Source organism: Budorcas taxicolor, chromosome 8, assembly GCF_023091745.1.
Source record: "Budorcas taxicolor isolate Tak-1 chromosome 8, Takin1.1, whole genome shotgun sequence".
In the NCBI taxonomy this organism is placed as follows: Eukaryota; Metazoa; Chordata; class Mammalia; order Artiodactyla; family Bovidae; genus Budorcas; species Budorcas taxicolor.
The window spans coordinates 34351604-34377125 of NC_068917.1; the positions used below are offsets into that span (position 1 = coordinate 34351604).

The window sequence follows — 25522 nt, forward strand, 5'->3', positions numbered from 1 at the left end:
CTGTGAACTGTGATAGTCAGGCCTTCCCAGGATGACCTGTGCTGATCACAGATGCCTCTGCAGAGCCCTTGCTTGTGCAGAGTACTCTAGAAGCTTGTTGCCTGCCTGGATACTCTCCTGTAGTCAGTCCAAGTGATGCCTTGTTATTCCATGGAGATCAGACTACGTGCATGGAATTTTAATGTTAGTTTTCAATATGAGCTTTTTCTTAACTCAGCATCAAAGTCAGGTTCATGTTCTGGGAAAGAAAATGTATGTACTATTTTAAAGGAAGAAAAAAAAAAAAATGCTTTTCATTAGATTGTTGTTTTTTAGTTGCCAGGTCCTATCTCACTCTTGTGAGCCCTAGGACTGTAGCCTACCGGGCTCCTCTGTCCATGAGATTGTTCAGGCAAGAATACTGGAATGGGTTGCCATTTCCTTCTTGGGGGAATCTTCCCAACCCAGAAGATCAAACATTGCCAGGCATATTCTTTACTACTGCACCACCAGCGAACTCATTTTCATTAGAAAGAAGGTAAAAATTTGTGAAATTAAAATTCTGGGCTCAATTAGTGATATTTATTTCTCATAGATCAATGGTCAAATTTTATATGGAAGAAGTCATCAGAATGCTTCATCAATCATCAAATGTGCCCCTTCTAAAGTAAAAATAATTTTTATCAGGTGAGCATTTTCTTTTCCTTGTTTATTTTTCCTTAGCCGTTCAATTCTGATTCTTTTGAATAAAAATGAAACGTATATGATAGTGTAACTGTTATAGTTCCAAGTCTTTGTGGCTACAGAATTTTGTCTAATAATCTGAGTCTTCAAGCTAAAGAATGAAAATAGCATGAATGGTCATATTACAGGTTAGTGCTTTTTTCCTTTAGAAATAAAGATGCAGTGAGTCAGATGGCTGTATGTCCTGGGCATACAGTGGAACCCGCGCCTGCTACCTCGGAGAATCTTCAGAATAAGGAGGTTTGTAGCTTACATTTGTTTCTCTGGGAAGCTTTAGTTTATGCCTCACTTATTAATTTAGCTGATAATTATAGAGCCCTTTCAGGGATATATGAGAGAAGTAAATTTCTTGATCCTGTTGATCCCTAATATGTTTATAGCCTAGTTTAGGGAACACTCATGTAAATAAGCACTGCTTGCTTGCAGCCTAGTAGTAGAGCCTGTCAAGGGAAGAATGAAGGTAGAACAGCAGTTGACAGTGTTACCTCTGGGGAGAGAATGTGAACACAGGGGAGGTCGCACATGAGGTGTACACTGAAAGTAGATGTCTTAGGGGCCATAAACATTGCGAGCAGAGGACATGGATTGAGGGATGGGCTGGAGGCTCTGGAAAACGCAGAGAATTGATAACTGCAGAGCCCTGCTGAACAGTGGGAGGCAGGGAACAGGTAGGGTTGGGTGATGAAGATCGCCATGCAGACCTTGTCTTTTAGGCTGTATCTTTGCAGACTCAGAGAATGAAGGTTATTTTTAAGAACTCTGGAAATGGTACAGAGAAAAATCGCAGGTTTCAGGACAGAGAAGTTAAGTTGAAGAGAGTAAGAGAATTAAAATAATTCATGGGATAGATATGGAGGACCTGAACTGATGCCCAAAAATAAAAGAGGGAGAGAGAAGAAATGGTTGTGTCAGGTCTTTAGAACCCAAATAGATATCACTTCATCCCTAACTAAATATATTCAGTGAGGAAAAATGACTGATTGAGAATGTATTCATCCAACAGATATATTCACTTACACCAGGTACCATTTGAGGGCTGAGAATGCATAGGAAACAGAATGAAACCGACGAGATGTACCAGGCTTCCGGATGTCTGATTTGGTGACTTAATAGATGGTTAACTTTTATCAGAATAGAAAAAGTAAAAAAAGAGAAGCAGGTATTTATTTAAAAATAGAGAACTTTCTCTCCGAGGCAGCTTAAGAATGAGGTGTCTGTGGGAAAGCCTGGTAGAAGTGTTCATGGGGACGTCTGGTCTGAAGTTTAGAGATGAGTCCCCATAGATGCCAGCTTGGGAGCTATGGGAGCTCAGGCTCTGTCTGTGGAGGACATTTAGAAAAGATGAGAGCCAAGATCAGAATTGTGTGATGTCAGTTGTAAGGAGAATTGACAGGTCCAAAAAAAAGAACCAGGTGGGTGGGTCGCACAGCAGCTGAGGAGGGCCCCATTGAGGAAGGGTGTATATATAGCACAGCCTTGAATACTGCGGGGAACTCAAGTGAGAAGGTGAATAAAGAGGGTTCATTGTATTTGCCAACTAGAAGATTATTGGTGATTTTGATAAAGCAAATGGTGGATAAGAAATTCAGGAAAGAAAAGGCAATGGCCAGAGGATGACACAAATTTAAGAGAGTTTTGGTGAAAGTTTTGTGTTTACTTTGTTTAGAGTGAGTAAAAGGAGATAGAGAATGAAAACTTAAAATTAGAGGAAGTATGATACTATCAGTGGAAAAGGTGTAGAATTGGAAACACTCTTCCCTGCTGCTGCTATTCCTAAGTCGCGTCAGTCGTGTCCAACTCTGTGTGACCCCATAGAAGGCAGCCCACCAGGCTCCCCCGTCCCTGGGATTCTCCAGGCAAGATCACTGGAGTGGGTTGCCATTTTCTTCTCCAATGCATGAAAGTGAAAAATGAAAGTGAAGTTGCTCAGTTGTGTCGACTCCTAGCGACCCCATGGACCGCAGCCCATCAGGCTCCTCCATCCATGGGACTTCCCAGGCAAGAGCACTGCTGTGGGGTGCCAACTCTTCCCTAAATTAATATCTAAACGTTAGGCTTTTCTGTACGCAAGATGCTCAAATCATTGTCTCATGCTGGTGAACTGACTCACTGATCATAATGGGGAACTGAGTGAATCAAGTGCTTTTTCAAGACTGTAAAGGAGAAAATTTTATTTTCATATGAGTTGTACCAAAAATGTCCATCAAGAAAATGGATTTTAATAACTTTCAGGTACAACATTTAATAGCTCCTACATCCACGTGATGTCTAGCACAGCAAAACATAGTGAGTGGTGTGCTGGCATTCTGTATGTCAGTGCTTGCACTGTTCGGAGCTGGGTTACTATTAGGCATCATTATAGAGTAAATCCATGCAGTCTTGTGAAGCATTTTATGTTTCTGTGCTCCAAAATAATTGCTGGCTAATCACACCTCATTCATATCTTTAAGATATAATGTTCATAAATGTCATTAAGTATTAAAATTTTAATGATGGAATATAGCATATGAAATAATGTTAATTAAGTGTACCCTTTGAGGCTTCCCTGGTGGTTCAGCAGTAAATAATCTGCCTGCCAATTCAGGGGACATGGGTTCAGTCCCTGGATCAAGAAGATCCCCCAGGTTAGGAAATGGCAGCCCACTCCAGTATCCTTACCTACAAAATCCCATGGACATAGGAGCCTAGTGGGCTACAGTCCATGGGGTCGCAAAAAGTCGGACACAACTTAGTGACTAGACAACAACAATAAACAACTACTTAGTCAAGCAAAACTACATAACATTTGCCTCTTTTGTCGCTTTTTTCCTTCTGCCAGGCTGAACCGAGTGTTATTACTTCTGACGCAGTTGTTGACCTCAGTTCATTGACAAACGTGCAACATCTAGAACTTCCTAAGGTAAATCTGCTTAGAATTGGACTGAAATGATGTGAGGATCTTGACACTGGTGTCCTGATTCACTGGTTCCCAAAACTAGTCTCCACAGACAGGCAGCATCAGCATCACCTTTGAGCTTGTTAGAACTGCAGGTGCTTGGCCCCCCTGATCTCCCGAAGGAGCAGCTCTGGGGTATGCCCTCAGCTGATGTTTTAATAAGCCTTCTCCATGATGCCAGTGTGCACTAACATTTGATAACCATTGTGCTAATTGATACTTGAGCAGGGGCCCAGCTTCTCCTGCCTTTATTATTGTCCCAAGGTATGACATTTAGTGATCTTTTGTTTGGTTTATTTACAATGACTTGCTATGGACGAAATAAAAAATTAAACAAGTTATAGGCTTTGTCCTTTGGCAGACCGAAAGCCCAAATGCCTAGAAGTCTCACTGATAGGCATCGTTGAGGTATTTGCTTTTGCAAAGATCTGAACCTTGGATTCAAGTGACCACTTGAAAGAGGTGGTTTGTTGAACAGAATCCTGTAATGCTTTTAGGTACTGCAGGTTCATGCTGGAATGCAGGTAGACAGTGGATGAACAGACTAAACAGAAAGAGCAGTGACATGCTCAGGGAAGAGGAGAGGAAGGGAGGAGGTGGAATGGGGGGACAGAGGAATTTTATGTGTAATGCTACAGCAGAAAGGAGTGCTTTCCTCCGAGATTCCCCAGCTCCAAGGCAGGGCACCAGAGGCCCTCTGACTGGGTTGAATCCTATTTCATCAGTTACAGACTTAACACATTTTGTGATCTTGCTTTGCCTCCATTTTTCTTACCTGTAAATTGGAGATGATAGGCTTACCTTTGATATTGTAATTATAAAGGTTAAATGAGTTGTTTATAAACTGGTGGGCATAATGCCTGATATGTGGTCAGAGTTTGCTAAGCACTTAGTGGAAAAAAATACTGATTCTTCTTGGTTTATTTTTTTTAAATAAATAACCCTGTACAAAAATGGATTGCTCTGATCTTATCATATACATTTAAGAAAAGTTGTCATGGCAGTTTGTGTTGTGGGTAAAGGGAAAAGAACAGAAGTCATTAAAGCTTTTTTCTGTCAAAAAGTCCATACTTGTCCATTCCAGCATCCCTCATTCTGTTGCCATGTCAGAGAGAGTCCTTTGAGACAGCAGGGGAGAGGGGACAGGATATTTTAATGCAAATCTTTGAATTTCTATAGGTAAACAGCCAGCAAATGCCCTCTGTACTTAGTAAAATACTTTTCTGTCCACAGTTAAGTAAATAGACTATAATAGAATGAAATATCAGAATTGAGTACCTATAGTCATAGTAGATTACAGAGTATTACTTATATTAATACAAGTGAAATATTTCTTTATGGTACTAGGAAAGAATATTGTGTGCAATATCCGAAATAGAGGGTAGCTCAGTTATTTACTTGGCTTTGAGCTTGGAATTTTTTCAGTGTGATAACACGTTCAACTTCCTGTTCATCATGCTTGATTCTTTGACCACTAAATCAAGGTTTGGGGTTTCAAAATTCTGGCAATTTTTGACACTTTATGTGAAGTCAATTTGATTATATCCTGTAGAGTTACAGGTAGAAGAAACTTATGTATGATAACAACACTTTTGTATAGAGTATCAGGCTTTGAAGCCTTTTCTTTACTACACTTGATCCTCACAGCAAGCTTTTAGTTGGCAACTATTATTATTCAGGCTTTTTGGAGATAAGAAAATAGAGATTTAGAGATGTTAAGTAACATATCCAGATTTCCAAATCTAGCCGGCAAGTATATTATAGCTGAGTCCTGCTTACTGTAAACCTGTGTAATTGTCTCTGTATTATGCACGTGAAAAGAGTGGTGGTGGGGAGGATGAGCAGTGACAGTCTGGAATGTCATCAGGCATTAGTCGTCTCTGTCAGCAAAGCAGCAGTGTTCGTGATCTTTAAAGTGATGATGAAACTTTACCTCAGTGCCAGGATCCTGCAAGTCCAGGGGCAAGTGAGGCTCTCATGTAAGCTCCTTTGTCTCTTGTTTTCTGTCTCCCTGGATGGAAACTCTAATGAGGGAAGTTGCTCTAACCAGAATGAAAATATTCACTACCCTATGGTAAATTTTATTCATATAAATGTTAAGAGGTAAAAGCCAGCATTATGGAACACCTGGTTTTGATAAAAGAAAGTATGGAAAATATAGCCAAAGTAGGTGTAGCTCTTCTAGCCTTGGCAGGTTTTCAGGTAAGTCTTTGGACTCATGAGTTGAGAGCATTTTCGCTCTGTATCAAATCAAAACCCGAGTCTTTGAAGTAACCAGTCTGGCTTTTCAGCCCAGAAAGCACAGAGCGTGTGTCAGGGCAGCCTGTCTGCTGAAGGATAAGGGGTAGGAACAGGCGTGCAAGGACCGGTATTAGTGGTTACGTCTAAGCCAGAAAAAGGAGGCAGGAGTGTGCTTTGGTTTTGAGTCACGTAATCAATTACACAGAACTGAATTCTCAAACGTACATTCATTAAGTTGTTGAATATGTTTTTATTTTCTGAATCTGTTGATAAAGTGACTAGAGATATGTTACTTGGTATACGTGCTGGAAAGAAAAGACCCTGACTTTGGGAAAGATTGAAGGCAGGAGGAGAAGGGGACGACAGAGGATAAGATGGTTGGATGGCATCACCAACTCAATGGACCTGAGTTTGACCAAGGTCCGGGAGTTGGTGATGGACAAGGAAGGCTGGCGTGCTGCAGTCCATGGGTTCACAAAGAGTCGGACACGACTGAGTACTAGAGATACTAGACATAGGGAAGGAATGAGAATATTTGAATATTTGATGGAGGAGAAATTTAATCCCACTAAAGTAATTCAAAGTTTGCTTAAGAAAAGGGGATTTCAAAGAGTGGATTTTAGAACACCTTTAATTGCTTTTCTAGCCTTTGAGTAAGAAGATGATGTTCAGAAGTTTCGGTCACATACCTCTCTGTTTGGATAAATTTCATGTTTCACATTTCCTAAGCGTTTCTGTTTTTGCTTCTGTAGGATCAGGGGGGTTTGGGCATTGCCATAAGTGAAGAAGATACACTCAGTGGGGTCATCATAAAGAGTCTAACAGAGCATGGGGCAGCAGCCAAGGTGAGGCCTCCCCCTTCTTACAGTCAGAAACTGGTGAGGAAGGGAATTCTGTCTGTAAAATCACTCAAAAGTTTCCATGTTTCCATCTAGGATGGACGGCTGAAAGTTGGAGATCAGATCTTGGCTGTCGATGATGAAGTTGTTGTTGGCTATCCTGTTGAAAAGGTACTTATCCAAAAGAAAGCAAATGGTACTGTGAACTCATCCTTGTAAATGGCCAAGTGTGTGGGGGTGGGGGTCAGTCATGGGGATCAAAACTGTGGAGCTATATTAGATATCTGCAAGGAAGAGAGGAGATTTGAAAAGTACTCAATTTCTATTTTCTGTTTTCCAATTAAGATGATGTTAAGTATTTTTCCTGTTACCTGATAAATTCAGTATTCAGTGGGCATTTTTGATAAATATCATTTCAGTTTTCCTGTAGGAAAACTTCAGACTTCTAAACAAATGTCAACTTAGTATTAAAACCAAAGGAATATTTTTAGTGAATATTTGCTCCTGTGTTGTTTTTGTTCAGGAACTAAGTCGGGTCTGTCTCTTTGTGACTCCATGAACGACAGCACTCCAGGATTCTCTGTCCTTCCGAATCTCCCTGTATTTGCTCAAACTCATGTCCATTGAGTCGGTGATACCATCCAATCATCTTATGCACTATCGCCCTCTTTACCTCCTGCCCTCAGTCTTTCCCATTGTCAGGGTCTATTCAGATGAGTTGGCTCTTCACATCTAATGGCCAAGGTATTGGAACTTCAGCTTCAGCATCAGTCCTTCCAGTGAGTATTCAGGGTTGATTTCCTTTAGGATTGACTGGCTTGATCTGCTTGTTGTCTAAGGGACTCTCAGAGTCTTCTCTAGCACTGCAGTTTGAAAGCATCAGTTCTGTAACACTCAGCCTCTTTTATGGTCCAGTTCTCACATCTGTACATGACTACTGGAAAAACCATAGCTTAGACTATAAGAACCTTTTTGGCAAAGTGATGTCTCTACTTTTTAATATACTGTCTATGAATTTGCTCCTATAAATATCCACTATGTATATTGCTTTGTAAACAGATTTTAAGACTCAGACATTACATTTATAACTTTTATTGTTGGTAAATAGTTGTTTATGCCTGAGTTTCTTCCTTCTCAAAAGTGGTCTTAATACTGTACTTACTGGGAGTTTCACTTGAGCCTTTCATAAGTGCTAGAAAAAAAACAAAGTCTGTTTCTTTGAGATTTGGTGTGCCACTGTGTCCATTTATACATTGGCCAGCAAGATGCTTAAATCGTTTTAAACTTCAGTTTGTGTTATTTTGGAAGAAAATTGCTTTACAGTATTGTGGTGGTCTCTGCCATACATCAGTGCGAATCAGTCATAACTATATATGTGTTTCCTCCATCTTGAGCCTCCCCCCACCAATTCCACCCCTCCAGGTCATCACAGAGTGCCAGCCGGGGCTCCCTGTGTCATATAGCAACTTCCTGTTAGCTATCTATTTTATACAGAATAGTGTAAATATGGCAGTGCTACTTTCTCAATTTCTCCTAGCCTCTCCTTACCCTCTGTGTCCACAAGTCTATTCTCTGTGTTTGCATCTTTATTTCTTTCCTCTAAATAACTTCATCAGTACTACTTTTCTAGATCCCATATATATGTGTTAATATATGGTATTTGTTTTCCTGACTTATATCACTCTGTATAACAGACTCCAGGTTCATCCCCCTCACTACAACTGACTCAAATCTGTCCCTTTTTCTGACTAAGTAATATTCCTGTGTGTGTGGGGGGGGGGTACAGTGCAGTTTCTTTATCCATTCATCTGTCAGTGGATATCTAGATTGCTTCCATGTCCTAGCTGTTGTAAATAGTGCTGCATTGAACATTGGGGTACATGTGTCTTTTTGAATTGTGGTTTTCTCAGGGTATAAACCCAGTAGTGTGATTGTTGGGTTTTATTGCTGGGGTTTTATCTGGTAGTTTTATTTCTGGTTTCTTAAGGACTCTCCATACTGTTCTCCATAGTGGCTGTACCAGTTTACATGTCCACCGACAGTGCAAGAGGGTTCCTTTTCCCCACATATTCTCCAGCATTTTTGCTTGTGGTTTCTTTTTTTTTTTTTTTTTTTAATAATGGCAATTCTGATTGGTGTGAGTTGATACCTCATTGTAGTTTTGATTTTCTTTTCTCTAATAATGAGCTATGTTGATCATCTTTTTATGTATTTATTGGTCATCTTCTTATATATCTTCTTTGGAAAAGAACATATCTTCTTTAGGTCTTCTGCCCAGTGTGTGATTGGACTGTTTTTGTTTTTCTGTTATTGAACTGTATGAGCTGCTTGTGTATTTTGGCATTAATCCTTTGTCAGTTGTTTCGCTTGCAATTTTTCCTCCCATTCTGAGGTTTGTCTTTTTATATTATTAATAGTTTCATTGGCTGTACAAAAGCTTTTAAGTTTAATTAGGTCCCATTTGTTTATTTTTCTCTCTGTTTCCAGTACTCTAGGAGGTGGGTCAAAGAGGATCTTGCAGTGATTTATGTCAAAGTGTGCACTGCCTATTTTCCTCTTAAGAGCTTTATAGTTTCTGACCTTACATTTAAGTCTCTAATGCATTTTGAGTTTATTTTTGTGCATGATGTTAGAAAATGTTCTCATTCTTTCACACGTAGTTGTCCAGTCTTTCCAGCACCACTTTTAATAATTGTATAGGTTTTATTCTTTAACCCGCATGTGTATGTTTTTAACATTCCATTTGGCTTGATTCTTCTCTTGCATAGTTTTCTTTATCTTGCTTTCAGCATAAATGTTCCCATTTTATTAAAAATGTTTATGTAAGCTGCTTCAGGTTGTCAATAGAAACAGAAGTAGTTCAGTTCAGTCGCTTGGTTGTGTCTGACTCTTTGTGACCCCACGGACTACAGCACACCAGGCTTCCCGGTACATCACCAAATCCTGGAGCTTGCTCAAACTCAGTCCATCCAGTCGGTGATGCCATCCAACCATCTCATGCTCGTCTCCTTCTCCTCCTGCCTTCAATCTTTCCAAAAATCAGGGTCTTTTTAGATGAGTCAGCCCTTCACGTCAGGGGACCAAAGTATTGGAGTTTCAGCTTCAGAATCAGTCCTTCCAATGAATATTCAGGACTGATTTCCTTTAGGATAGACTGGCTGGATCTCCTTGCAGTCCAAGGGACTCTCAGGAGTCCTCTCCAAAACCACAGTTCGAAAGCATCAATTCTTCAGCACTCAGCTTTCTTTATAGTCCAGCTCTCACATCCATACATGACTACTGAAAAAACCATAGCTTTGACTAGACAGACCTTTGTTGGCAATGTAATGTCTCTGCTTTTTAATATGCTATCTAGGTTGGTCATAGCTTTCCTTCCAAGGAGAAAGCACCTTCTAATTCCATGGCTGCAGTCACCATCTGCAGTGATTTTGGAGCCCAAAGGAATAAAGTCTGTCACTGTTTCCATTATTTCCCCATCGATTTTCCATGAAGTGATGGCACCAGATGGCATGATCTTAGTTTTCTGAATGTTGAGCATTAAGCCAACTTTTTCACTCTCCTCTTTTACCTTCATTAAAAGCCTATTTAATTCTTCTTTGCTTTCTGCCATAAGGGTGGTGTCATCTGAATATCTGAGGTCATTGACAATCTTGATTCCAGCTTGTGATTCATCCAGCCTGACATTTCACATAATGTATCTGCATATAAGTTAAATAAGCAGGGTGACAATATACAGCCTTGACGTACTCCTTTTCCTATTTGGAACCAGTCTGTTGTTCCATGTCCAGTTCTAACTGTTGCTTTTTGACCTGCATACAGATTTCTCAGGAGGCAGGTCAGGTGGTCTGGTATTCCCATTTCTTTAAGAATTTTCCACACTTTGTTGTGATCCACACAGTCAAGGATTTGGCACAGTCAGTAAAGCAGAAGTAGATATTTTTCTGAAACTCTCACTTTTTTGATGATCCAGCAGATGTTGGCAATTTGATTTCTGGTTTCTTTGCATTTTCTAAGTCCAGCTTGAACATCTGAAGTTCGTGGTTCACATATTGTTGAAGCCCGGCTTAGATAATTTTGAGCATTACTTTGCTAGCGTGTGAGATGAGTGCAGTTGTGTGGTAATTTAAACAATGAAAACTGACCTTTTCCAGCCCTTGGCCATTGGTGAGTTTTCCAAATTAGCTGGCATATTGAGTGCAGCACTTTCGTAGCATCATCTTTCAGGATTTGAAGTAGCTCAACTGGAATTCCATCATTTCCACTAGCTTTGTTCATAGTGATGCTTCCTCAGGCCCACTTGACTTCAAATTCCAGGATGTCTGGGTCTAGGTGAGTGATCATACCATCGTGATTATCTGGGTCATGAAGATCTTTTTTGTATAGTTCTTCTGTGTATTCTTGCCACCTCTTCTTAATATTTCTGCTCTGTTACCATACAATTTCTGTCCTTTAAGGTGCACATTTTTGCGGAAATGTTCCCTTAGTATCTATAATTTTCTTGAAGAGCCCTCTAGTCTTTTCCATTCTGTTGTTTTCCTCTGTTTCTTTGTACTGATCACGAAGGAAGGCTTTCTTATCTCTCCTTGCTATCCTTGGAGCTCTGCATGCAAATGGGTATGTCTTTCCTTTTCTCCTTTGCCTTTAGCTTCTCTTTTCTCAGCTATATGTAAGGCCTTGTCAGTTTAGTTCAGTCGCTCAGTTGTGTCCAACTCTTTGTGAGCCCATGAATTGCAGCACGCCAGGCCTCCCTGTCCATCACCATCTCCCAGAGTTCACTCAGATTCACGTCCATCGAGTCCGTGATGCCATCCAGCCATCTCATCCTGGGTCATCCCCTTCTCCTCCTGCCCCCAATCCCGCCCAGCATCAGAGTCTTTTCCAATGAGTCAACTCTTTGCATGAGGTGGCCAAAGTACTGGAGTTTCAGCTTTAGCATCATTCCTTCCAAAGAAATCCCAGGGCTGATCTCCTTCAGAATGCACTGGTTGGATCTCCTTGCAGTCCAAGGAACTCTCAAGAGTCTTCTCCAACACCACCATTCAAAAGCATCAATTCTTCGGCACTCAGCCTTCTTCACAGTCCAACTCTCACATCCGTACATGACCACAGGAAAAACCATAGCCTTGACTAGACAGACCTTAGTTGGCAAAGTAATGTCTCTGGTTTTGAATATGCTATCTAGGTTGGTCATAACTTTTCTTCCAAGGAGTAAGTGTCTTTTAATTTCATGGCTGCAGTCGCCATCTGCAGTGATTTTGGAGCCCAAAAAAATAAAGTCTGACACTGTTTTTACTTTTTCCCCCATCTATTTTCCATGAAGTGATGGGACCGGATGCCATGATCTTCGTTTTCTGAATGTTGAGCTTTAAGCCAACTTTTTCACTCTCCTCTTTCACTTTCATCAAGAGGCTTTTTAGCTTCTCTTCACTTTCTGCCATAAGGGTGGTGTCATCTGCATATCTGAGGTTATTGATATTTCTCCTGGCAATCTTGATTCCAGCTTGTGTTTCTTCCAGTCCAGCATTTCTCATGATGTACTCTGCATATAACTGTTGCTTCCTGACCTGCATACAGATTTCTCAAGAGGCAGGTTAGGTGGTCTGATATTCCCATGTCTTTCAGAATTTTCCACAGTTTATTGTGATCCACACAGTCAAAGGCTTTGGCATAGTCAATAAAGTAGAAAAAGATGTTTTTCTGGAACTCTCTTGCTTTTTCCATGATCCAGTGGATGTTGGCAATTTGATCTCTGGCTCCTCTGCCTTTTCATAGCTTGAACATCAGGGAGTTCACTTTTCACGTATTGCTGAAGCCTGGCTTGGAGAATTTTGAGCATTACTTTACTAGCATGTGGGATGAGTGCAATTGTGCGGTAGTTTGAGCATTCTTTTCCATTGCCTTTCTTTGGAATTGGAATGAAAACTGACCTTTTCCAGTCCTGTGGCCACTGCTGAGTTTTCCAAACTTGCTGGCATATTGAGTGCAGCACTTTCACAGCATCCTCTTTCAGGATTTGAAACAGCTCAACTGGAATGCCATCACCTCCACTAGATTTGTTTGTAGTGATGCTTTCTAAGGCCCACTTGACTTCACATTCCGAGATGTCTGGCTCTAGATTAGTGATCACATCATCATGATTATCTGGGTCGTGAAGATCTTTTTTGTACAGTTCTTCCGTGTATTCTTGCCACCTCTTCTTAATATCTTCTGCTTCTGTTAGGTCCATACCATTTCTGTCCTTTATCGAGCCCATCTTTGCATGAAATGTTCCCTTGGTATCTCTAATTTTCTTGAAGAGACCTCTAGTTTTTCCCATTCTGTTCTTTTCCTCTATTTCTTTGCATTGATCACTGAAGAAGGCTTTCTTATCTCTTCTTGCTATTCTTTGGAACTCTGCATTCAGATGCTTATATCTTTCCTTTTCTCCTTTGCTTTTCACCTCTCTTCTTTTCACAGCTATTTGTAAGGCCTCCCCAGACAGCCATTTTGATTTTTTGCATTTCTTTTCCATGGGGATGGTCTTGATCCCTGTCTCCTGCACAATGCCACGAACCTCATTCCATAGTTCATCAGGCACTCTATCTATCAGATCTAGACCCTTAAATCTATTTCTCACTTCCACTGTATAATCATAAGGGATTTGATTTAGGTCATACCTGAATAGTCTAGCGGTTTTCCCTACTTTCGTCAATGTGAGTCTGAATTTGGCAATAAGGAGTTCATGATCTGAGCCACAGTCAGCTCCCGGTCTTGTTTTTGTTGACTGTATAGAGCTTCTCCATCTTTGGCTGCAAAGAATAAAATCAGTCTGATTTTGGTGTTGACCATCTGGTGATGTCCATGTGTAGAGTCTTCTCTTGTGTTGTTGGAAGAGGGTTTGCTATGACCAGTGCACTTCCTTGGCAAAACTCTTATTAGTCTTTGCCCTACTTCATTCCACATTCCAAGGCCAAATTTGCCTGCTTTACTCCAGGTGTTTCTTGACTTCCTACTTTTGCATTCCAGTCCCCTATAGTGAAAAGGACATGTTTTTTGGGTGTTAGTTCTAAAAGGTCTTGTAGTTCTTCATAAAGCCATTCAACTTCAGTTTCTTCAGCGTTACTGGTTGGGGCATAGACTTGGATAACTGTGATATTGAATGGTTTGCCTTGGAGACGAACAGAGATCATTCTGTCGTTTTTGAGATTGCATCCAAGTACTGCATTTGACTCTTTTTTTGACCATGATGGCTACTCCATTTCTTCTGAGGGATTCCTGCCCACAGTAGTAGATATAATGGTCATCTGATTTAAATTCACCCATCAGTCCTTTTTAGTTCGCTGATTCCTAGAATGTCAACGTTCACCCTTGTCGTCTCTTGTTTGACCACTTCCAATTTTCCTTGATTCATGGACCTGACATTCCAGGTTCCTATGCAGTATTGCTCTTTACAACTATTTTTCCATTTCTTTTCTTGGGGATGGTCTTGATCACTGCCTCCAGTACAATGTCAGGAAAGAACCTCTGTCCATAGTTCTTCAGGCACTCTTTCTATCAGATCTAATCCCTTAAATCTCTTTGTCACTTCTACTATATAATTGTAAGAGATTTGATTTAGGTCTTACCTGAATGTTCCAGTGATTTTCCCTACTTTCTTCAATTTAAATCTGAATTTGGCAATAAGGAGTTCATTATCTGAGCCACATCTGTTCTTGTTTTTGCTGACTGTATAGAGCTTCTGCATCTTTGGCTGCAAAGAATATAATCAATCTGATTTCAGTATTGACCATCTGGTGATGTCCATGTGTAGTGTCTTTTCTTGTGTCGTTGGAAGAGGGTGTTTGCTATGACCATAAGTGGGTAAAGCACCCCATATTCTTCTAGAGTTGTAAGGATCCAGAGAAATGAACAGTATTTAATTAGAAACGTTACAAGTGAAAGCCCTTTCTTAAATAATGAAGAATATAGTCTGAAGTAGACTTTTGGGCCTTAATCAGTATCAGGAAATTAAAAAAACTAGAAACTGCAGCCATTCTTTCTTGACCTCTCGAGTCCTGGCCTGGAAAAAGTTTGCCTCCGACTCTTCTCTCAATCATGGATGTTTCCAATTACAGCTATCATAGTGGCTTTTTTGCCTGTAAGTCTACTAACTTGCCTTTAATTTTATTTCTCCTCCACACCAACACCCTGCCAGTTTATTAACCTTCTGAAAACTGCAAAGACAAAAGTGAAATTGACGATTCGCGCTGAGAATCCAGACTCCGAGGCTACTACTTCAGGAACTGGTACAGCCAACGGAGAAAGGAAGAGCAGCCCCCAGTCTCCAGTGGTCCCACTGCCTAGCTCTCCGGAACCAGAGCCCACGCGAAGTAAGGGCTGGTCTCCTGCTAGTTCCCACTCGTGGCGTGTTCAGACTTGGTATCAAGTCCCTGCTGGGGAGCCATCTGCCTGTATGTAGTCCACTGCTTGATAGGCCATGGTCCTACAGCCTGCTGGTGAAAGGATGGTATACAGAGAAGGGATCTGGTGCTGTGCATTAGCCAGCCATAGAACCTTGGGAAACCCATCCAGCCACTCCGAGCCTCTGCTCGCCCAACTCTAAGACAAAGGAGTGATACTCTTTGCTCTCCAAGCATCTTTTGCTAAGAGTATCTGTGACTCCAGGTATCTTACTAATACATGAGATATCTCATTTTGTACATTCCTTGTTTATACTACTGAGTAAGTAATGTAATTTCTTAGAACATCAGTATTCTCATTTTTAATATGGATACAATGATACCACTTCATTGGTAGAATCAACTTTGCCTGGCACTATATCAGACTCCTAAAATGTTACTCATTGCCACATGTACACAGTGGGTATGAGTTCTTCCTTTGGGTATAAACAGCAGATACTGTTAAAGAGGACAAAGTAGATGAAATAGTTGGATGTGGAGCTTAGGCTGACAATTTCACATGTCATTAAAATGCCAGTCTCCTACATTGAGGCAAATTATTCCTTTGAGGGTCTTTTTCAGAAAAATCACACTGATTTTCAGTAAAAGAATACATTTCAAGCTTTGTGGCATTTTAAAAAAGTCGTTTACTTTTTCTGCATTTGGAGAAAAAGCTCTTTTGGTTTCCAAACTGAAACATTCAGCTCTTTTGAGAGGTTTTTAATGAAACAGCAGTTTAAAGCACTTGTAATATAGTTGGTTTAAAAGTCTGTTTTTAAATTGAAGTATAGTTGATTTATGATGTTGTGTTAATTTCTGCTGACTCAGTTGTATATATGTGTGTGTGTGTATATATATACACGTGTGTATGTGTGTGTATATGTATATATACGCACATTCTTTTTACATTCTTTCCATTATAGTTTATCCTAGTACATTGAATTGGAGAAGGCAGTGGCACCCCACTCCAGTACTCTTGCCTGGAAAATCCCATGGACGGAAGAGCCTGGGAGGCTGCAGTCCATGGGGTTGCTAGGAGTCGGACAGGACTGAGCGACTCCACTTTCACTTTTCACTTTCATGCATTGGAGAAGGAAATGGCAACCCACTCCAGCGTCCTTGCCTGGATAATCCCAGGGACGGGGGAGCCTGGGGGACTGCCATCTATGGGGTCACACAGAGTTGGACACAACTGAAGCGACTTAGCAGCAGCAGCAGCAGTACATTGAATATAGATGTACTATACAGTTGGACCTTATTGCTAAAAAAATCTTAGAGTAAAAAACATCTAATGGAAGTAATCCTTTATTTAGAAAGACTGAATAATTCTCTAAAATGTTAAAAAATATAGTAATTTTCTAATTTTTCAATATCAAGTTGATCCCTAAATAGCATTGTCTATAAACATATAAGATGCAAAATGGAAGCATAGCATAAAGGAAAATATCTTGCACCTGTTCTTACCATTTCAGGAGCAAGAAGCTAGTCTGCCTCTGATTCCTGAAAAGAACATTTTCTCTAAAGCTAATCTATCAAGTATACCAACTTTCTGTGAATATGCTATTTGCTATATGCTTTTTGGTATATCACCAAACATGATATGAAGACTCTCATACAACAGAGTATGAGATTATATTCTCCTTATTTTTTCATAATCTAATCTTATTTATTTAATTTTGAGCATACATGCACCAGTATTTAATATTCAAATTTATAAACCATTGAGACATTAAGAAACAAACTTCAGGTGGGGCTCACTTAATGTGTTATAAACTCAGATATTAAATCCGGTTGCATGTATGATTTGATTACAGATTTGATTACATAAGGAGAGATGCTCTAGGGCAGGATGAAAAGTAAAACCAAATCAGAAACCTAAAAAGCCATGAGTGGCATGCACCATGACCAGAATTACTGATGTTCTTTATGTTTTGTCTTCACTGAATGTGAGTTAGGTTTCCACTGCATATCTCAGTTCTGAGTTTTGCAAATCATAGTTTTTTAAGACGTTTGTTTGGCTCCCATGAAACATAGAGTATCAGAGTGAAACTAGCAGTTAAGTTCAACTCTGTTCTCACTCCTTTTACCTATTATCTCCAGTAATTAAAGAAAAATACAGAATAGTGCAGAAAATAATTTACAGGTAATTTTGTACCCTCCACACTAAGGTAACAATGACGATGTAATCATTTGTTGGATGGTTTTAAACATAGCTGAAACATTAAGGTGGAATTGAAGTCTTCTTTGTCCCCAAACTTGGGCCCATGTTTCTGCTCCATCCCCCAAGGCAACCAGTGTGGTAAGTTTGATATATATTCCTTCTGATCAGTTTTTATTTGTATTTCATTTTAAACGTACTTTTAGGTACAAGCAGGTCATCAACACCAGCAATCTTCGCTTCTGATCCTGCAACCTGCCCCATCATCCCAGGCTGTGAAACAACAATTGAGATTTCCAAAGGGCGGACAGGACTGGGCCTGAGCATTGTTGGGGGGTCCGACACACTGCTGGTGAGGATGTAGTCAGAGATGCTCCAAATATGCAGCCTCTTCAGTGATCCCCGAGAGGTCACTGCAGGGAAATGTCCATCAGCTGTACGAAATGAAATACAAAGATTTAGAAAAGTATCATTTCTCGTTATTTTAATTTGTGGGGCAAATACTCATTTACTTTGAGTAAGTCAACACTGACTTAGTAATATTCCTTTATACTTGTGATTATGCCCTTTAGGTTCAAAATATTTGTGTTAGTTTACCAGTTCCTGCCATATTTTAATTTTCTTTTTACTGACTGGATATCATTGGGTTAGACCCATACTGAGAAAACATTTGATAAATTGGATAATTTATAGACAAAAATTTCTAATTGTCAAAAAATGCATTTAAAAGGCATTCATTCCACTTGTAGATAGGAAAGGTGAGCCATATCTGTTAATTTCATTTGTGGATAGGAAAGGTGATGTGTGTCTATTATAAATGAGTGTGTGGGTGATTTATGTATTTTATAAATTTTTCCTTTAAAATTCCGTATCATTTGAAAGAAATGCAAATGTCTTTAAGACTTACAGCAGCTTGTCTTGTTATGCTTTTCTCTGAATTTTGATGCATGACTCACATACGGATGTAGTCAACATATAACCCTTATCAATGCCTATGAGAGTACAGTGTGCCTTGACTGCGTTTCTGCTCACCATTCCTAGGGAGGATGGGGTAAAGCATGGTTTGTTTTGTTTGTGCCCTTAGGGTGCCATTATTATCCATGAAGTTTATGAAGAAGGAGCAGCATGTAAAGATGGCAGACTTTGGGCTGGTGATCAGATTTTAGAGGTACAGAATGCTGTGCGTTTGACCTTTACCTCAAAGAAAAGGCAACTGTGGGGAGGGTGGTGTTTGTTTCTTCCCCTGCCCCTCCGTTTCCTCTCTCTCCCCACTACTTCCTTTTTCCATCTTTCTTCTCTTTACCCAGCTCATCTACTTCCTCACCATCTGTGTCCCACTTCTGTACAGGTAAATGGAATTGACTTGAGGAAGGCCACACATGATGAAGCAATAAATGTCCTAAGACAAACACCACAAAGGGTGCTCCTGACGCTGTACAGAGATGAGGCCCCATACAAAGAGGAGGACGTGTATGACACCCTCACCGTCGAGCTGCAGAAGAAGCCAGGGAAAGGCCTGGGGTTGAGTATTGTTGGTAAAAGGTATGACTAACCAGGGCAAAGGCAGTGATTTCTTGGAAATGATTGAACTTAAATTTCTTTGAAGAGTACTAGTAGTACTAGAATCTTTATCAACTGCTTGTATTCTGTAGGTAGCTATTGTCAGCCCATGCAGCAGTAGAACATCAGAAGATACTAATTTAGACTTTTTTAGTCAGTATTAAAAGATGCTTGCTTCCCGGAAGGAAAGCTATGACCAACCTAGGCAGTATATTAAAAAGAGGCATCACTTTGCCGATAAAGGTCTGTATAGTCAAAGTTGTGGTTTTTCCTGTAGTTGTGAATAGATGTGAGAGTTGGACCATAAAGAAGGCTGAAAGAAGGCTAATTGCCAAAGATTTGGTGAATTGTGTTGCTGGAGAAGACTCTTGGGAGTCCCTTGGACTGCAAAGAGATCAAACCAGTCAATCCTAAAGAAAATCAAGCCTGAATATTCATTGGAAGGACTGTTGCTGAAGCTAAAGCTCCCATACTTTGGCCACCTGATGTGAAGAGCCAACTCATGGAAAGATTGAAGTCAAATGGAAACGGGGGCAACAGAGGATGAGATGTTTAGATAGCATCACCAACTCAGTGGACATAAATTTGAGCAAACTCTGAGAAATAGTGGAAGACGGAGGAGTCTGGCATGCTGCAATTCATGGAGTTGCAACGAGTAGGACATGACTTAGCAACCGAACAACAGCAACAAGACAAAAAGGCATTTGGTAATTTTGAGTACCTGCTGGGTGCCAAGAGATCTATTAGGTTCTGGAAAATAAAGTTAAAAGAGGCATGAATGCTAACATCTGAAAACTCAGTTTGGTAAACGAGAATTAAATATATTATTGCAACAAAGGAATCTATTAATGAGAGACAGAAACATATTGTGAGGAATCCATGGAAGCAAAGGAGAAAGGGATCGTGTAACCTTATTTAAGGAAAGTAGGTTAGGAAAACTGCTTTATAAAAAAAGTGCCTGAGATGAAGCTAAAAGTGTAATATGTGAGAGGTGATCTAACGAAAGGGGAAGGAGGATATTCTAGAGAGAAGGATGAGAATGACAAGAACACCACCTGAAGGAAGCAGACAGTATAAATTAAGAAGCCTGGGGTAGTAGGTCGGTGAATTTACATAAATTGAATACCTAATTTATTTAAATATGTATATATAGGTAATGTTAAAAATATTTAATCTAGTAAATTCCACCACAGTTATTCTAAAGATGGGAAAACTGTATCAAATGATGAAATGACTTGTTTAAGGTCAAGACCTTGGCAAGAAGAAGTGATGCAATTAAACCTTACTAAGTGTTTCTACATGGTCATCTTTGTATTTCAACAGGAAGTTATGAGTTATTTTTACTTTTATGAAAAGAAGGTTGGAATAAGCTTAATATTTGTTCATTTTGCATAAACCTATCTTGTATGAAAGTTAGACCTGTAATAATTTAAATGAGACATCACAGCAAAGGTACATAATTTTGAGTAACAACTGGTTTTAGTTTGAGACACATCTGTTGTTTCTGTTAAGTAATGTTAATGATGTTGTTGATAATAGCAACATACTTATATAGGCACAGGTCAGTATCCATTCAGGGCTTAATTATGGTATAGAACGAACAATAGGTTTTTCTCACAGTGACTGACTCTTAAGTACCATTTTTGCCATTTAGTAGCTATGTGACCTATAAAATGTGTATAATAACCACTTCTACTCACAGTTTATAAGTGTTGAATAAATATGCTTATGAAAGATATGTTTAATCTATAAAATATTATAAAGACATAAGATACTATTATTATATAAAATTCTCAGTTTCACCAGTGTTGATAAAGCAATAAGACTTTTAAAGTCATAAAAATAGAAGTAAAATTTTCAATTCTAAAATGTTAGCCTTTCATTAAATAAGCATTGCATTCCAATTGAGAAAAAGTAATAATGGTGATATTTAAAATCACACTTGCAGAAATGATACTGGAGTGTTTGTGTCCGATGTTGTCAAAGGAGGCATTGCAGATGCTGATGGGCGACTGCTACAGGGAGACCAGATACTAATGGTGAATGGAGAAGACGTCCGCCATGCAACGCAGGAAGCGGTTGCGGCTCTGCTGAAGGTAGAAATCCAGTGCCATAAATGGTTATGTGTAACAGCATAGGAGAAGGAGGAGACATATGCAACAAGTATTTATTTAATATGTTCTCTCAAATAAGACATATTTATATGTTAGACAACATACTTCAGTGGTAAATCTCTACACTTATGATCAGCTCTTTATTATATGGTTATGTAGTTCTGGAGAAGGCAGTGGCACCCCACTCCAGTACTCTTGCCTGGAAAATCACATGGACGGAGGAGCCTGGTGGACTGCAGTCCGTGGGGTCGCTAAGAGTCGGACACTGCTGAGCGACTTCACTTTCACTTTTCACTCTCATGCATTGGAGAAGGAAATGGGAACCCACTCCAGTGTTCTTGCCTGGAGAATCCCAGGGACGGGGGAGCCTGGTGGGCTGCCATCTATGGGGTCTCACAGAGTCGGACACGACTAAAGCACCTTAGCAGTAGCAGTATCATCCCCTGGAGAAGGAAATGGCAAACCACTCCAGTATTCTTGCCTGGCAGATCTCACGGACAGTGGAGCCTGGCGGGCTGCAGTCTGTGGGGTTGCAAAGAGTCAGACATGACTGAGTGAGGGAGCACACACAGCAAGAATTATGAACTGAATATCTGTGATCTTAGCAGATGTTTTATCATAAAGTGATTGTTATGTGGCTCTTTTCTTGAAAGAAAAGCACATATTCAGGCCACAAAAGAGAATAAAATGTCTTCATGTCAATTCACCCCGCCTCCATATTTATATCTGGATGTATTCTTACGACCTCTGGCATAAGGGGAGAATCTCATACTGGCAGGGATGCTCCCACAGAAAGGCGGGAGATCAGAGGGGCAAACGGGGTACCTCTGAGAGTCATGCTTTCTGGACTGCCCTGCCCCGCCCTAACCCTTTACTGGGCACACTACGTTGGACATCCTTATATTGAGTTGGCCAAAAGGTTCATTCAGGTTTTTTTGCACCATCTTACAGAAAAACCCAGATGAACTTTTTTGCCAACCCAGTATTTCCCCAGAGATGAAGAATGTGGAAGAGTGTTTGCAGATTTACCTGACAGTTCCTTCAACAGTTACCACTGTTGTTAATTCAGTAATTATAAGGCCTCCATCCCAAGGTATCATTGCTAAGCTTACATACGTTTTACACTGTGAAATCTCTTTCCTCCAAAGTAAATTCCATGAAGAATCATTTGCTGATTGGAAAGGCAGCACCAGTCTAATTTTAAAAATGAGTTATAAAATATAGGATGGTCACCTAAAAATACAGTTCTTGGAAATTTTGATGTATTTCCTCTCAATTCTTACCTCATTGTTTTCCTTTACCTAACATGTGTTTTTATGACCCGAAGTATAGTTCAAAGTTGACTAGGCACCTATTGCCATCAGAATCCATGTCATGTGGTACATGTTCGGTAACACTAGCATATAACTTCATGACATTATTAAACAGCAGTGGGCAATGTCAGAGGTCTCAGATTCTAGTCAGAACCTCTTCAGTCGTTAAGCTTAGCTTCACAGAGCGATTTCAAGTGGGCATATTGTTGTTAACCTCTGGTTTGAAGAGGACCTGGTATGTACATATAAATTTAGTTATTAATGCACACTTAAACTATCATTTCTTCTTGGAGTTATTTTCAGAAAATAAAGTAATTAGAGTTCTTTAAGGAGAAGTCTCTTCCTTCAGGAGATAAATTTAAAATGATAGTTAATTCTGTGAGACAAAAACCTCTCAAAGATAGAGAAGGAGGCATCCATAATGTAACATAGATAATTTTAGAACCAGTTAAATCCTCATTTTAAAACCAGTTTGCCAGTATATAATGAGAGCCTTAAATATCCCTGTAGCTTTGCTATTTGTAACTGCTGCTGCATTTTGTTGTTTTGACTTAGTAATTCTTCATTTTAAAGTCTTGCATCAGTAATCCTCAGTACACAAAAAAATTTACATAGGTGAAGTTCATTGCAGTGCTGTTTGTTATAATGGAAAACCTGGAAGCAACACAGTTGACAAGACTGCATGTGTTTGACATTTTGATGAGCATTGTACGTGGATTATTCTATCACAGCAGCCTATAATGATCTCTGTTTTTTTTAATGCAGAGTAAAAGACTTATCAAGGTAGACATCTGTTAAGTTCACACAGACTGGATTTAAACTAGTGTATCTGACTCCAAAATGCCAGTTCTCACCCACCTCATTTTGCTGCTTTCACATTAGACTGTACAGCATTTCTTTCATGCCTGTGATTTATTTGTAAAGGGCAACAGGGAAATTTTCCTCAATTCTCATTTGATGTTTATAGCAGTATGGCTTAAATATTGCATAATAGATCTATTCAGGTGCAGTGTGGCAGTAGAGAGCTTATATTATCTGAGTACCTCTGCTATTGAAAGCAAAGCAACTTGTTGCAATAGTGGTTTTTTATTGCTTTTGTTTTGTTTTTTAAAATCCAAATTCCTTGGCTCATTTGGCTCTACATTGGTGTGTTGCATGAGAGAACTGGTCGATTCTCCATTTCTCTTTGCCTGGACAGACACCCTCTCCATGTAAATTATGAGCTAGTAAGACAGACACTTGGTGTGGCTACTACTGATTTGTTGTTACAGTTTTTACTACTTTTAATGTTTTAGAAAAACCTCTTTCCACAAAGGATGGGAGAGATATCCTTGCCTATAGAAATTCCAAAGGAAACATGACTTTCAAAAACCCAGCCGTAAAGAATACAGTGTAATCCTAAAGCTGACTATATCATTCTATTTAAATGTTTCTGTCAAACAACCTCCCCCTAGTGTTCCCTAGGCACAGTAACCTTGGAAGTTGGAAGAGTCAAAACTGGTCCATTCCATTCGGAGAGGAGACCTTCTCAAAGCAGCCAGGTGCGTAGCTGTGGAATTCATCAAGATGATGCAGTTCACAGGCTGAAAGGAGCTCAAAGATGGCCTTTCCTGTCAGTCTGTCCAGGGTCCTGTATGCAGGCCTGGCAGCATGGCAGAGCAGCTAGGGTACAGAGTTTAAGAGATGGGAATGGACAGGCAAGCAAGGTGAAGCTCTTAAGTAGTTTGTGAGTCATTCTGAGAAACTTAATCCAAACCATTCTTCTTTTCTGACATGATTCTTTTTGCATAATCTCAAAATCAAACCAATTAATACATTACCAAGATAGCATATGTTTAAACTATTTTTATAGCAAACATTTATCAGCCAGCATTCAACTGAAAAGAACCTTGTGTAGGTGAACTGTACAAGCTCACCACTACATATAAAACACAGCGATAGTTTGTCCTTAAAGACCTCACAGTCACCCCTAAATGATTACCATTTATTTCCTGTCCCTGGCCCTATTTCTGTAGTTGTTTAAGTTCGCATCTGTGTGCAACTAGATTAAATTTAGAGAAGATTAGCTTGGGTGAGATTATGTTGGAATCAAATTCTTTTACCTTTAATTAGTTATGTCACTGGGCACATTCTTCCTTAAAAAGAAAACAAAACTCAGTGGAAACTGTTTATATTGATTACCTTTCTAGTTATCAAATGCCACTATTGCTTAACAAGTATTTCTAAGTGCATTAAAGTAATTATGAAATAAGTCATACTTAAGGGGTATTATTACTTCCCAAGCTCTCTAAGACAACTATTATGTCTTTGTAGATGAGTGAAGCCAGCCTGTCCTCATTCACTTTTCCACTTTCGGGATCCGGTACATCTGAGTTACTGGAAAGTAGTTCAAAGAAGAATGCACGTAAGATTGGATTGAAATGTTAAGCATGATTTACTGGATTGAATTTTGGCCATCAACACTGATTTTTTTCCCCTGTTTTACTTTACCTCTGAAGCTTTCTTCCCTCTAAATCATCCTAAACTCTAATATAGGTGCAAAAATGAGTGCCTGCAAAAGCTGAGAACAGCACGAAGCAATGCCTGTGGCAGCATTTCCCATTTGATGTTTTCCCTGGGAGATCTACTAACATTAGAATCAGTATTCTGTCATGTTTTTCTTACGAAGAAGATTGGTGTGTTTGATTTTTATTCCTGTTCTCTATTTAATATAATAGTAATAAATCAGAAGATTCCATTAGTTGAAGCCATCTATTTTTCATAAGATTGCAAAAATGTCAATTGAGAAAATTAATATGATCCTCCTGTGTTTTAATTACATGAAATCATGATGCAGAGGGCTTTTTGGCTTGGAGCATTGGTTGAAAGTTGTTCAAATTGAAGAAACTAACCATATGGCAGTCTCTGTGTGCAATGTGACTAATATTCTAGAAATTTAGGCACTTAAGTCCATGGATTCTTTTTAATGTTTCCATGACTTTATTCCTCTCAGCTGTGCACATGTGTCTCTCTGCCCAAAACACATCCTGTCCTTGCCTCATTCAGAGTGGATTATGCAGTTTTATAAGCAGTGCTTGAAATAAGAAGGAAGATATGGGATGGTGTGCCATTTTTTCATTTGGGAGCCCCTCTGTAAGACAGATGTAATCATGTGTGCTAGTAACTTTGAATACCCTATTTCCAAAAACATTGGGGTACCTCACTTAGGTACTTAGTCCCATT

General features: G+C 39.6%; 1 protein-coding gene across 1 annotated transcript in view; it reads left to right on the forward strand.

The window, feature by feature from the left end:
* MPDZ (multiple PDZ domain crumbs cell polarity complex component) overlaps window positions 1-25522 on the forward strand; it is a 181095-nt gene that overhangs the window by 148373 nt on the left and 7200 nt on the right. The window contains exons 31-42 of the mRNA XM_052645436.1: window positions 575-666; window positions 873-963; window positions 3542-3622; window positions 6652-6744; window positions 6835-6909; window positions 14912-15086; window positions 17520-17665; window positions 18398-18481; window positions 18662-18855; window positions 20822-20969; window positions 23755-23841; window positions 24614-24704. Of these exons, the coding sequence (XP_052501396.1) occupies window positions 575-666; window positions 873-963; window positions 3542-3622; window positions 6652-6744; window positions 6835-6909; window positions 14912-15086; window positions 17520-17665; window positions 18398-18481; window positions 18662-18855; window positions 20822-20969; window positions 23755-23841; window positions 24614-24704 (1357 nt within the window). The remainder of the gene's footprint in view (window positions 1-574; window positions 667-872; window positions 964-3541; window positions 3623-6651; window positions 6745-6834; window positions 6910-14911; window positions 15087-17519; window positions 17666-18397; window positions 18482-18661; window positions 18856-20821; window positions 20970-23754; window positions 23842-24613; window positions 24705-25522) is intronic.